This window comes from Ranitomeya imitator, chromosome 4, assembly GCF_032444005.1.
Source record: "Ranitomeya imitator isolate aRanImi1 chromosome 4, aRanImi1.pri, whole genome shotgun sequence".
Lineage (NCBI taxonomy): Eukaryota > Metazoa > Chordata > Amphibia > Anura > Dendrobatidae > Ranitomeya > Ranitomeya imitator.
In genome coordinates this window covers 522,092,439-522,106,977 of record NC_091285.1, presented here as the reverse complement: position 1 = coordinate 522,106,977, position 14,539 = coordinate 522,092,439, and the positions used below count along the sequence as shown (strand labels likewise).

Below are 14,539 nucleotides of genomic sequence, written 5' to 3'. Positions count from 1 at the left end.
ACAGAAGAAATGCTAGCACAGGCTTCCAATATCAGTTGTTTCAGATGCTGCATATCTCGTATCTTCACAGCATAGACAATTGCCTTCAGATAACACCAAAGATGAAAGTCTAAAGGGGTCAGATCGGGAGACCTTGGAGGCCATTCAACTGGACCACGATGACCAATCAATTTTCCAGGCCACCATGGTCTTCCGATCTGACAGCGGGATTTAACTAGTTAATAGGCGCGGGAGGATCGCAATTCCACCCGCGCCTATTGCTGGCACATGTCAGCTGGCTGTTCAAAACAGCTGACATGTCCCGGCTTGGATGCGGGCTCACCGCCGGACCCCGTGTCAAAGCGGGGGTTCTGCCATCGGATGTACTACTCTGATGGCAGAAAGGGGTTTAAAAAAAAAAAAATTGTGATGTAATTTCTAGCTTCAACACCACCTTTTTCATGCTGATGCAATAGCATCAGGGTAATGGGATTAGGGCTTGGTGTCAGCAGCTGTCATTGACACCTAGTTCTAGGCTTAGTACTGAAATGGTGTCAGCCAGACACCCTCATTACTAAGCTAATAAGTAAACACAAACACACACAAATCTACACACATTGTCACCAGCCTATGTTGGAGCGTTAACAGAATGAACTTATATAGGCTGTAACCAGACAGCAACTGTTAATTTTAAAGAAGAACAAATGAAAAAAAAAAATTGCAAGGGCTCTTGCGTAATTTTAATAACTAGCAGATGGAAAGCCAACGGCTTAGGGCTGAAGTTAATATTCTGGCAAGGAGCCAATAGACATAAAGATTCCCAGTCTATTAATATCAGCTTGCAGCGGTTTGCTTAGACTTTACTGGCTAGTTATCAGGGGGACCCCAGAAAAAAATTGACATGGGGTCACCCTATAAAATCTAACGATCAAAGGCTAGGCACAGTTGCAGGTTGATAATGGTCTAGGAAAGGGCCATAGATATTGGCCCCTCCCAGACTAAAAACATCAGCTCTCGGCTACCCAAGAAAAGGCGCATATATAAGATGCGCCAAATCTGGCGCTTAGCCTCGTTCTTCCCACTTGCCCTGTAGCGGTGGCTAGTGGGGTTCATATTTGTGGGGTTGATGTCACTTTTGTGTTGTCAGGTGACATCAAGCCCACAGGTTAGTAGTGGAGAGACACGTGCTGCTCCCATCACGCGCCCCCGCTCTGGCTGTGACTGTTCAGTCAGAGGGCGACGCCGGCATGCACTAACTGTGTCATCGCGCCCTCTGACCTGAACGTCACAGGGAGAGAATGCGGAAGACGGCGGCGCGCAGCGGTGGAATGGGGATAGGTGAATATAGCATACTCGCCCTCCTGGCACGTCCCTGCTTCTCCGTCGGAGATCGCGGTATGCGTTCAGTTCTTATGCATACCGCGATCTCCTCTGAGCTGCGTCACTCTGTGGGGTCCAGACTGCGCAGGCGTTTGCGCTTGCGCAGTCTATAAAGTGGCAGGACAGAGTGACAATCCCAGCATTATATTATAGATTTCCTAATGATGACGGCTGTCAGTGTGTGGTGCGATTTGCATAGTTTGCACGTTGTGCCAGACACTGACCATCTTCTTCACCCCTGCTGCTCGATCCCATGCCGGCAATGCTAGTGAAGAAGACTGCACGATTTGTAAACTACAGTATGCTGACCACCCCAGACACTGACAGTCTTCATTAGGACCTTATTTTGCTTTCACTACATCTCTGGCAGGAGTGGCAGTAAATCGAAGTGCGGGGCCCACTCCCTGGACTTTGCATAACAATTTAACAATAAAGTTCTCTAAAACGTAAACCCACATTTCTTTCACCTTTCAGAGTCCGTTAAATCTTTTTTGGCCCTGATCTGAGGAAAATAAGCTGCCTAAAATTCTGTACATCTGGTGATATACATTTGCCGCACTGTCCCTGATTACACAAATACACATCACCTGATATGTTTCATCCAATAAGCATTCAAGATTATATGGCTTGGAGTTGGAAAATCTGAATAAAATGATGATTTAGTCAAAACAGTCACTTTCCTAATAATTGTGCATACAGTGTATGTAAAGGTACCGTCACACTGAACGATATCGCTAGCGATCCGTGACGTTGCAGCGTCCTGGCTAGCGATATCGTTCAGTTTGACAGGCAGCAGCGATCTGGATCCTGCTGTACCATCGTTGGTCGGAGCAGAAAGGCCAGAACTTTATTTCGTCGCTGGACTCCCTGCAGACATCGCTGAATCGGCGTGTGTGACGCCGATTCAGCGATGTCTTCACTGGTAACCAGGGTAAACATCGGGTTACTAAGCGCAGGGCCGCGCTTAGTAACCCGATGTTTACCCTGGTTACCAGCGTAAACGTAAAAAAAAAAAAAACACTACATACTTACATTCCGGTGTCTGTCCCCCGGCGTTCTGCTTTCCTGCACTGGCTGTGAGCGCCGGCTGGCCGTAAAGCACAGCGGTGACGTCACTCAGTCAGTGCAGGAAAGCAGAACGCCGGAGGACGCGACAGACACCAGAATGTAAGTACCGTATGTAGTGTTTTTTTTTTTTTTACGTTTACGCTGGTAACCAGGGTAAACATCGGGTTACTAATGGCGGCCCTGCGCTTAGTAACCCAATGTTTACCCTGGTTACCAGGGGACCGGCATCGTTGGTCGCTGGAGAGCTGTCTGTGTGACAGCTCTCCAGCGACCACACAGCGACGCTGCAGCGATCGGGATCGTTGTCTGGATCGCTGCAGCGTCCCTTAATGTGACGGTACCTTTACAGTATGTGTTGCAGGGGGGGATGGCTGGAGACTTTTATCTGCTGATATGATTGCATTGTGATCACATTGTTGGTGACACCTCTCGGTCCTATGAGTTATCTTGCCCCAGGCCTCTGCACTGGTGACTAATTCTATGACTACATGTACAATAAATATTTATTCAGTATTTTCTCTCTCTATAGGATTTTGTGCATGGTAAACCCTCCATTGGTGTGAAAGATCGCATAGAAATAAGTGAGCCTTCAAAAGAAAATCATCTAGGTAATGTGATCAGAGCGGCCTACCTACAAAACGCTGGTAACTGCATCACTTAGTATAGAGCATAGATTATATTACACATATCAATGATTGTTTCTGTTGACGGCTATGTAGGAGCAGGCCTTATGGTGTTTTTGTTTGCCCGATATTCTGTTATGTAAGTCGTAGTTATGTCTGTGGATGGGTGAATTGTCAGCGAACCTTCAGTCTATGTTCACATGTTGCGTTTTTGCTTTTGTTTTTTAAAGCAAGTTTTAAGCTGCGTTTTACAAGTCTCATGCCACAAATTGGTTTTATTTTCTTGACGAATTTGGAAAACTGCTGCATTTTTGAAAACTTCAGGATGTCACTTCTGTCAGCATTTTTTTTCTGCATATTTGCAGCATTTTTTCACTCATAGGAAACAATGAGGTAGTGCAAAAATGCAAGGTATCAGTTTTTGCTGAATTTTTTGTGCAAAAACCAAAGTGAAGTGAAATAATGCATTTTTTTTTTTTAAGGGGAGGGGGGTACAAAACATCAAAAAGCACAAGCGACAACAAAGACGCAGCAGCAAAAACTCAGCAGAACCTGCTTTTTGTAAGCAGCTTCTTTACTGGCAAGAGAGCAGGTTTTGACTGCTGGGAAAAAGGCAGCAAAAACACAAAGTGTGAACATGACTGTAGCAGTAGTTTTGCAGGCTGCTCACTGTTTTCATTCTTGTTTTTTTCAAGTTTAAATTCAAATATGATGAAAAAATAGAAGGCTATCATTGTAATTGTGGAGTTATAGGCGACATGCAAAATACATCACACTGCAGAATATCCAGGTGTTAATAAGTCAGTGAAAACTATGAGATATCCGCAGAGGGATCCATTGTGCATTATTTATCATAATTAGAGGCTCTTAGCCAATTTTTGTAAAGGAGTTTTCTGACCATTTCTGGTAGCAAAAGGAGATTTCCTTCTCTTGAGCTCCTTTCTTCTACTTATTATTATTTATTGTTATAGCGCCATTTATTCCATGGCGCTTTACATGTGAGGAGGGGTATACATAATACAATATTCTTAAACCATACAAGTCATAACTGGTACAGGAGAAGAGAGGACCCTGCCCGCGAAGGCTCACAATCTACAAGGGATGGGTGAGAATACAGTAGGCGAGGGTAGAGCTGGTCATGCAGCGGTTTGGTTGATCGGTGGTTACTGCAGGTTGTAGGCTTGTTGGAAGAGGTAGGTCTTCAGGCTCTTTTTGAAGGTTTCGATGGTAGGCGAGAGTCTGTTGTGTTGTGGTAGAGGGTTCCAGAGTAGGGGTGATACGCAAGAGAAATCTTGTATACGATTGTGGGAAGAGGAGATAAGAGGGGAGTAGAGAAGGAGATCTTGTGAGGATCGGAGGTTCCGTGTAGGTAAGTACCGAAGGACGAGGTCACAGAAGTATGGAGGAGACAGGTTGTGGATGGCTTTGTACGTCATGGTTAGGGTTTTGTACTGGAGTCTCTGGGCAATGGGGAGCCAGTGAAGGGATTGACAGAGGGGAGAGGCCGGGGAATAGCGGGGGGACAGGTGGATTAGTCGGGCAGCAGAGTTTAGAATAGATTGGAGGGGTGTGAGAGGGGAGGCCACAGAGCAGGAGGTTGCAGTAGTCAAGGCGAGAGATGATGAGGGCATGCACTAGGGGTTTTGCAGATTCTTGGTTGAGGAATGAACGGATTCGTGAAATATTTTTGAGTTGAAGTCGGCAGGAAGTGGAAAGGGCTTGGATATGTGGTTTGAAGGAGAGATCAGCGTCAAGGATTACCCCCGAGGTAGCGAGCTTGTGGGACTGGGGAGAGTGGGCAGCCATTTACTGTAATGGCTGGGCAATATACTACGTGGCTGGGCAATATACTACGTGGCTGGGCAATATACTACGTGGACATGCATATTCTAGAATACCCGATGCGTTAGAATCGGGCCACCATCTAGTATGTATGTACACTGGGGGTGCAGATTCCGATGCAGTTTTTTTTTTTTTTTTTTAAACACTGGCATGGATAGAAAAAATCAGACTCTCCTTACAAGTCTTTGATTTCACCCATGGGTTTGACTCCATATAAATACACCAGAAGCTGCACATGTGAATCCACATGCCAGTTTTGCACTGGACTTAGTTTTTATGTGTTCAGATTGTGATTTTCCTAGATAAGGCACATCTTTTGTACATTTTTGTAAGATAGAGACTGTAATTTATCTACTTCTGCCAATAATGTCTGTAAGTAATCTGTGCTAATAAATATGAATTTATTTTTATATATAGTGTCTATGGAAAACTTGCATGCACCAAGTGGTGATCGTGTCCTTAGCCAAATAATTGAGCATATTCCTCGCCCAACAAACAGAATCAGGTACCTAATTTACTATTGTGAAATGTATGTTACAACCCATCTATAGAGATATAAACCGTTGAACATTTCCAGCACCGAGACTCGATTTCAGGGTAATTTAATCAAAGGAATTTGCTGGTCCCTAGTTTCTAGTAAAAATTCTCATAGTAGTAGAAATACAGTTGCCTGTTTCATTTTCTAAACCCTGCGCTATTTCCTTAAAGAAAACTCACCAAATTTTTTGATGTTGAAGTAGAGAAAACGAATATATATTTTTATGTTCGAATCTGTTACAGGGATATTATCAAATTTGTAGTGGTACAACACTGCACTCCTACTATCATGCTAAAGTAGGGCATGCAGCCCACAGCAATCCAGACAATAGAGAAACTTGGCCACTCATCACGCGACTTCTGTCGCCGTCCATGTGTGCGGACACACTCAGGATTCTTCTTCGCATCCAGGCTTTTTTGAAAACTCTGTTGGAACCAGTTTTCACAGGATATACGTATTTCCCAGTATACCAGTATAATTGTTCTGATGAATGTCCGGATGTGGAGTGAAAACGTTTAACTTTTGTCTTTATGGATGCACATTGAATAAATAACTATCCACGCTAAAGTACTTTTTGAGTGCCAAGTTTCTCTATTCTTCGGCAGAGAGATTATCAGTCAAAGTATTTGTCACCTAATGATTTAAAGTTGGTGGTGTTAAATTTTTTTCACTATAAGTGTGTAAATTTTTTCCCAAGTGTATTAGGTAAACAGGAAAAAGCATAACTCCCCACAATAGCTCAGAACAGGCTTCTCCTGTGTGTGACACATGACTGTTTGATCTCACTGCAGAGTAATTAAAGTTACTGTGAGATCAACAGACTTGCATGTCATTACTGACACCTTTTTGAACTTTTCATTTTTTCATATTTAATGTGATACAGATAAAATAATCTGCAATGCCCCTTACTGACTGCCAGGGGAGATGAAAGCTCAAAGGTGTCAGTAATGATATGCAGATCTGCTGGGCTCACAGCAACTTATAATGTATTTAGAGCAGAGCAGGCTGTCATTACATGTTCGTGCTTATAATGTGTGTTTTTTTTTTTGTTTTTTTTTTCTTTATGTAATGTTTATTATATCAAAGTAGATGCAAATTTTTAATTTTTTTTTTTACTTTATAAAATCTCAGCACTTGCCATACTTATAGCGTTTTCAGAACATGACACCTGATAAATGGTGAATCAAGCGCTGGAATGTAATCTTGTTGGTGTCTTGAGATTATTACAATATATGAAAACTCAAATATACTCAACTGTAAAACTTTTCATGTTGATGAAATGTCTGTGATTGGTAAAATAGTATTTAAATCTGAACATAATCTTTAATATGTGGATGACTACTTTTGTAATTATAAAGGGACAAACCGTTTTATCAATGGGATACATCAGGGCTATTATACTTCAAAATTCAAGGTCTAATGTTTTATGATTATAATGTTCTAGATTTTCTAATAATTGATACTAAATGACCCTTTTTTCAGTGAATTTAACTGTGAAGAAAGTAATGAACTCGAAGGGGCGGGTGACTGCAGTACACAGTCACTACAAGCTGAAGGTAACTAGTAGTGAGCATTTTGTTTTAAAAGCAAGTAAATGTTGGTCTCAACTCTTGACTTAGGCTGGTGTTGGATCAATTCTTATGTACCTTATATACTCGAGTATAATACGACCTGAGTATAAGCCAAGGCACCTACTTTTGCCACGGAAAACTGGGTAGGGTTATTGACTCGAGTATAAGCCGGGTATGCATTGTTCCCTCATCCCTGTCCTGGTATGTGTGGCTCCCCCCGACCTGTCCTGGTATGTGTGGCTCCCCCCATCCTGTCCTGGTATGTGTGGCTCCTCCCATAGCTGTCCTGGAATGCGTGGCTCCTCCCGTAGCTGTCCTGGTATGCGTGGCTCCTCCCGTAGCTATCCTGGTATGTGTGGCTCCCCCCGTAGCTGTCCTGGAATGCGTGGTCCCTCCCGTAGCTGTCCTGGTATGTGTGGCTCCTCCCATAGCTGTCCTGGTATCTGTGGCTCCTCCCGTAGCAGTCCTGGTATGCATGGCTCCCCCCCTGTAGCAGTCCTGGTATGCGTGGCTCCTCCCCCGTAGCTGTCCTGGTATGCCTGCCTCCTCCCGTAGCTGTCCTGGTATGTGTGGCTCTCCCCCGTAGCTGTCCTGGTATGCGTGGCTCCCCCCTCATGTCTTTGTATGCATGCTTCCTATTAAAAAAACAAGCAAACAAAAAAGCAAACATCCTGCGTGCCCTCGCAGCACCTCGTTCCAGAGCCAGCAGCTCTTCCTGTGCTGAGCGATCATGTGGTACCACTCATTAAGGTAATGAATATTCCCTCCACACCTATGGGAGTGGAGATGCCTGCATATTCATTACCTTAATGAGTGGTGTCACGTGATCACTCAGAACAGGAAGAGCTTCTGGAAGCTGGAGCCAACAAGATGCTGCGAGGGCACGCTGGAGGGTGAGTAGGATGTCTTCTGGAAGCCTGCGGGTGTCACTGTGCATGCTATAAGAGAAATTAATATTCATTTCTTTTTAGCAGCGGTACAGGCTTTAGCCACAGCCGCTGGCTTCTGCCTCTGTGACCCGCTGCTCCGCCGCTCCCCCTCCCCCGCCTGCTTTCTGGGACAATTGACTCGTGTATAAGCAGAGGCGGGCGTTTTCAGTACAAAAAACTGTGCTGAAAAACTTGGCTTATGTACGAGTATATACGGTATGTATTTTTTGGATCAAAATTAAATAGCGCATTTTAAATGAAATGCTGGTCATAGCTTAAAAAGGAAACAGAAAAAAAAGTTGCTTTTAAAAATGGTTACACAATGTATGTAACTGTCCAATAGGCTGTAGAAATCTATTTGAGTCATTGATTTTTTTTTTTTTTTTGCCACCCAAACTATGAATAGCATGAATTAGGCATTAGCAAACTACAAATAGGACAAAATAACTGAAGGCTTCAGTGTGCAGAACTATTCACCCCCCTACAGACAGAACATTGTAACACCTCCTTTTGCAGCAATTACAGATGCAAGTCGCTTTGATTTAAGTCTCTGAGCTTTCCACATCTTGTCACTGGGATTTTTGTACATTTGTCATGGCAAAATTGCTCCAGCTCCTTCAAGTTGCAGTTTCCTCTGGTGAACAGCAATCTTTCAGTCTGACCACAGATTCTCAATTGGATTAGGGTTCGGGCTTGGACTAGGCCACTCCAAAACATTTTCACATTTCCCTGTAAACTGTTCGAGTGTTGCTTTAGTAGTATGCTTTGATTCATTGTCTTGTTGGAAGGTAAACCTCCGTCCCAGTCTGAAATTACTGACAGACTGAAACAGGTTATGCTCAATAATATCCCTTTTTTTTTTTTTTTTTTTTTTTGCAACATCTATCTTCCCCCTCAACTAGGACCATTTTCCCTGTCCCTGCCCCCAAAAAACATCCCCACGGCATGATGCTGCCACCACCATATTTCACTGTGGGAATGGTGTTCTTGAGGTGGTGAGCTGTGTTGGTTTGGCGTCCGACATGGAGGCTACCTTGGTGACAAAAAGTTCAATTTTGGTCTCAGCTGACCCCTGCACCTTCCTCTATACATTTGGGGAGTCTCCCACATGTCTTTTGGCAAACTCAAAACGAGCCATACAATTTTTGTGTTTAAGTAAAGAATTTTTTCTGCCCACTCTTCCATAAAGGCCGCCTCTGTGGTGTGTATGGTTTATTGTGGTTGTACGGACAGATACTCCAGTCTCTGCTTTAGGATTACTTTTGGTTTCTGTGGTGCCGCTCTGATTAATGCCCTCCTTGCCTGGGCTGAGAGTTTTGGTGGGCGGCCCTCTTTTTTGCAGGTTTGCTGTGGTACCATGTTCTTTCCATTTGATCATGGATTTGATGGTGCTTCAGGGGATCATCAGAGATTGGTATATAATTTTTTTTATAACCCAACCTTGACTTGCACTTCTCATCAACTTTGTCCCTGACTTTTTTGAGATCTTGTTGGTCTTCATGGTGGTGTTTGGTTAGCGGTGCCTCTTGCTTAATGGTGTTGCAGTCTCTATGACCTTTCAGAAAAGGTAAAGTGTATAAACTGACAGACCATGTAACACCTAGAATACACACTGGGGGACTTGGGCCTCTTTCACACTTCCGTCTTTTAGCTCCCCTCAAAATCCAACGATTTTTGAAAAACAACGGATCCAGCAAATTGTTCTGCTGGATTCTGTTTTTTCCCATAGACTTGTATTAGTGACGGATGGCCATCTGTTTCATCTGTTGTGCACTGGATCCGTTGGAAAATTACTGTCCGTCAGGCGTGGACAACGCACAGAGGAACGTTTTTTCTGTACGTTGGAAAATCGCTCAGCGTTGTGAGACCGCTACGTCATCAGAGGTCATTGTAACGCAAGGCATTACTGGGAACGCCAGGTGCCGGGAGCATCGTGAGCATCGGTAACGCTGCGCGGGACGCCGGAAGGTGAGAAGGTGAGAATATTGTGATTTTTTTTTTTTTTTTTTTTTTTACATTTTTTTTTTGACATGGGTTATGTTGTGTATGCGTTTTCGCAGCGGAAAACCGCTGCGAATATGAATACACAACAGGTGCACATAGCCTTGAAGGGTCCGTCAGAAAAACGGGCCCAGTGCACTTGTTTTTTACAATCTGCACAGGATCCGTCGATTCAACATTTTGACGAATGCTGTGCAGATTGTAAAAACGGAAATGTGAAAGAAGCCTTACTTTCACGAAGCATGTGACTTATGAAGGTAATTGGTTGCACCAAAAATTTTTATGGCCTTCATACCAAAAGTTGTGAATACTATGCACATGCCATTTTTTAGTTATTTGATCCCATAAATTAAATTTATGCCTATATGTTTATCACTTCACTAACTTACTGTTTAGTCCTGATCACTCACAAATCGGATTACAACAATATTTTAACACAGGTTCTAATGTAACAAATTGGATAATAAGCAAAGAGGGATGGAGAAGGGGGTGGGTTGAATACTTTTGCAAGCCACTGTATAACTGTTCTCATTATTTTTTGCTCCTTGTATAAAACATGGACGTGTGCAGTGTGGAAGCCTGTCCCTGATCAGGAAGCATAACTGGTCTGACAGTTTTCCTTTAACCCCTTCCCGACCTGTGACACAGCGTATGCGTCATGAAAGTCAGTGCCAATCCGACCTGTGACGCATATGCTGTGTCACAGAATGATCGCGTCCCTGCAGATCCGGTGAAAGGGTTAACTCCCATTTCACCCGACCTGCAGGGACAGGGGGAGTGGTAGTTTAGCCCAGGGGGGTGGCTTCACCCCCCCGTGGCTACGATCGCTCTGATTGGCTGTTGAAAGTGAAACTGCCAATCAGAGCGATTTGTAATATTTCACCTAAAAAACTGGTGAAATATTACAATCCAGCCATGGCCGATGCTGCAATATCATCAGCCATGGCTGGAAACACTTATGTGCACCCACCCCACCCCACCGATCGCCCCCCCAGCCCCCCGATCTGTGGTCCGCTCCCCTCCGACCTGTGCTCCGCATCTTCCAAAATGGCGGGTGCATGTGCAGTGCGCCCGCCGAATCTGCCGGCGGGCAGATTCGTTCCAGAGTGAGTTTTGATCACTGAGATAGGTTATATCTCAGTGATCAAAACAAAAAAAATAGTAAATGACCCCCCCCCCCCCCCCTTTGTCACCCCCATAGGTAGGGACAATAAAAAAAAAATAAAGAATTTTTTTTTTTTGTTCCACTAATGTTGGGGTAAGAACTAGGGTTAGGGGTAGGGTTAGGGTTAGGGTTTCGGTATGTGCACACGTATTCTGGTCCTCTGCGGATTTTTCCGCAGAGGATTTGATAAATCCGCAGGGCTAAACCGCTGTGGATTTATCGCGGATTTACTGCAGTTTTTCTGCGCATTTCACTGCGGTTTTACAACTGCGATTTTCTATTGGAGCAGTTGTAAAACCGCTGCGGAATCCGCAGAAAGAAGTGACATGCTGCGGAATGTAAACCGCTGCGTTTCCGTGCAGTTTTTCCGCAGCATGTGCACAGCGATTTTTGTTTTCCATAGGTTTACATTGAACTGTAAACTCATGGGAAACTGCTGCGGAACCGCAGCGTTTTCCGCAGCGTGTGCACATACCTTTAGAATTAGGCTATGTGCACACGGTGCGGATTTGGCTGCGGATTCGCAGCAGTGTTCCATCAGGTTTACAGTACCATGTAAACATAAGGAAACCAAATCCGCTGTGCCCATGGTGCGGAAAATACCGCGCGGAAACGCTGCGTTGTATTATCCGCAGCATGTCAATTCTTTGTGCGGATTCCGCAGCGTTTTACACCTGTTCCTCAATAGGAATCCGCAGGTGAAATCCGCACAAAAAACACTGGCAATCCGCGGTAAATCCGCAGGTAAAACGCAGTGCCTTTTACCCGCGGATTTTTCAAAAATGGTGCTGAAAAATCTCATACGAATCCGCAACGTTGGCACATAGCCTTAGGGTTAGGGTTGGAATTAGGGTTGTGGTTAGGGTTAGGGGTGTGTTTGGGTTAGGGTTGTGGTTAGGGGTGTGTTGGGGTTAGGGTTGTGATTAGGGTTACGGCTACAGTTGGGATTAGGGTTAGGGGTGTGTTGGGGTTAGTGTTGGAGGTAGAATTGAGGGGTTTCCACTGTTTAGGCACATCAGGGGGTCTCCAAACGCAACATGGCGCCACCATTGATTCCAGCCAATCTTGTATTCAAAAGGTCAAATGGTGCTCCCTCACTTCCGAGCCCCGACGTGTGCCCAAACAGTGGTTTACCCCCACATGTGGGGTACCAGCATACTCAGGACAAACCGCGCAACAATTATTGGGGTCCAATTTCTCCTGTTACCCTTGAGAAAATAAAAAATTGCTTGCTAAAACATCATTTTTGAGGAAAGAAAAATGATTTTTTATTTTCACGGCTCTGCGTTGTAAACGTCTGTGAAGCACTTGGGGGTTCAAAGTGCTCACCACATATCTAGATAAGTTCCTTGGGGGGTCTAGTTTCCAAAATGGGGTCACTTCTGGGGGGTTTCTACTGTTTAGGCACACCAGGAGCTCTGCAAACGCAACGTGACGCCCGCAGACCATTCCATCAAAGTCTGCATTTCAAAAGTCGCTACTTCCCTTCTGAGCCCCGACGTGTGCCCAAACAGTGGTTTACCCCCACACATGGGGTATCAGCTTACTCAGGAGAAACTGGACAACAACTTTTGTGGTCCAATATCTCCTGGTAACCCTTGGGAAAATAAAAAATTCTGGGCTAAAAAATTATTTTTGAGGAAAGAAAACGTATTTATTATTTTCACGGCTCTGCGTTATAAACTTCTGTGAAGCACTTGGGGGTTCAAAGTTTTCACCTCACATCTAGATAAGTTCCTTGGGGGGTCTAGTTTCCAAAATGGGGTCACTTGTGGGGGGTTTCTACTGTTTAGCCACATCAGGGGCTCTGCAAACGCAACGTGACGCCCGCAGAGCAGTCCATCAAAGTCTGCATTTCAAAACGTCACTACTTCACTTCCGAGCCCCAGCATGTGCCTAAACAGTGGTTTACCCCCACATATGGGGTATCTGCGTACTCAGGACAAACTGGACAACAACATTTGTGGTCCAATTTCTCCTATTACCATTGGCAAAATAGGAAATTCCAGGCTAAAAAATCATTTTTGAGAAAAGAAAAATTATTTTTGATTTTCATGGCTCTGCATTATAAACTTCTGTGAAGCACCTGGGGGTTTATAGTGCTCAGTATGCATCTAGATAAGTTCCTTGGGGGGTCTAGTTTCCAAAATGGGGTCACTTGTGGGGGAGCTCCAATGTTTAGGCACACAGGGGCTCTCCAAACGCGACATGGTGTCCGCTAACAATTGGAGCTAATTTTCCATTCAAAGAGTCAAAAGGCGCGCTTTCCCTTCCGAGCCCTGCCGTGTGCCCAAACAGTGGTTTACCCCCACATATGAGGTATCGGCGTACTCGGGAGAAATTGCTCAACAAATTTTAGGATCCATTTTATCCTATTGCCCATGTGAAAATGAAAAAATTGAGGCGAAAAGAAATTTTTTGTGAAAAAAAAAAGTACTTTTTCATTTTTACGGATCAATTTGTGAAGCACCTGGGGGTTTAAAGGGCTCACTAGGCATCTAGATAAGTTCCTTGGGGGGTCCAGTTTCCAAAATGGGGTCACTTGTGGGGGAGCTTCAATGTTTAGGCACACAGGGTCTCTCCAAACGTGACATGGTGTCCGCTAAAGAGTGCAGCCAATTTTTCATTCAAAAAGTCAAATGGCGCTCCTTACCTTCCAAGCCCTGCCGTGCGCCCAAACAGTGGTTTACCCCCACATATGAGGTATCAGCGTACTCAGGACAAATTGGACAACAACTTTCGTTGTTCAGTTTCTCTTTTTACCATTGGGAAAATAAAAAAATTGTTGCTGAAAAATCATTTTTGTGACTAAAAAGTTAAATGTTCATTTTTTCCTTCCATGTTGCTTCTGCTGCTGTGAAGCACCTGAAGGGTTAATAAACTTCTGGAATGTGGTTTTGAGTACATTGAGGGGTGCAGTTTTTAGAATGGTGTCACTTTTGGGTATTTTCAGCCATATAGACCCCCTCAAACTGACTTCAAATGTGAGGTGGTCCCTCAAAAAAAAGGTGTTGTAAATTTCGTTGTAAAAATCAGAAATCGCTGGTCAAATTTTAACCCTTATAACTTCCTAGCAAAAAAAAATTTTGTTTCCAAAATTGTGCTGATGTAAAGTAGACGTGTGGGAAATGTTATTTATTAACTATTTTTTGTCACATAACTCTCTGGTTTAACAGAATAAAAATTCTAAATGTGAAAATTGCGAAATTTTCAAAATTTTCGCCAAATTTCCGTTTTTATCACAAATAAACACAGAATTTATTGACCTAAATTTACCACTAACACGAAGCCCAATATGTCACGAAAAAACAATCTCAGAACCGCTAGGATCCATTGAAGCGTTCCTGAGTTATTCTCTCATAAAGGGACACTGGTCAGAATTGCAAAAAACGGCAAGGTCTTTAAGGTCAAAATAGGCTGGGTCATGAAGGGGTTAAAAGGCA

The 14,539-nt window shown here is 43.9% G+C and overlaps 1 protein-coding gene across 3 annotated transcripts in view; it reads left to right on the top strand.

Moving 5' to 3' along the window:
- TP53BP1 (tumor protein p53 binding protein 1) overlaps window positions 1-14,539 on the top strand; it is a 199,236-nt gene that overhangs the window by 40,917 nt on the left and 143,780 nt on the right. For all 3 annotated transcript variants that reach the window (XM_069766121.1, XM_069766122.1, XM_069766120.1), the window contains exons 3-5: window positions 2,957-3,035; window positions 5,310-5,397; window positions 6,913-6,986. In XM_069766121.1, coding sequence (XP_069622222.1) covers window positions 2,957-3,035; window positions 5,310-5,397; window positions 6,913-6,986 — 241 coding nt within the window. The remainder of the gene's footprint in view (window positions 1-2,956; window positions 3,036-5,309; window positions 5,398-6,912; window positions 6,987-14,539) is intronic.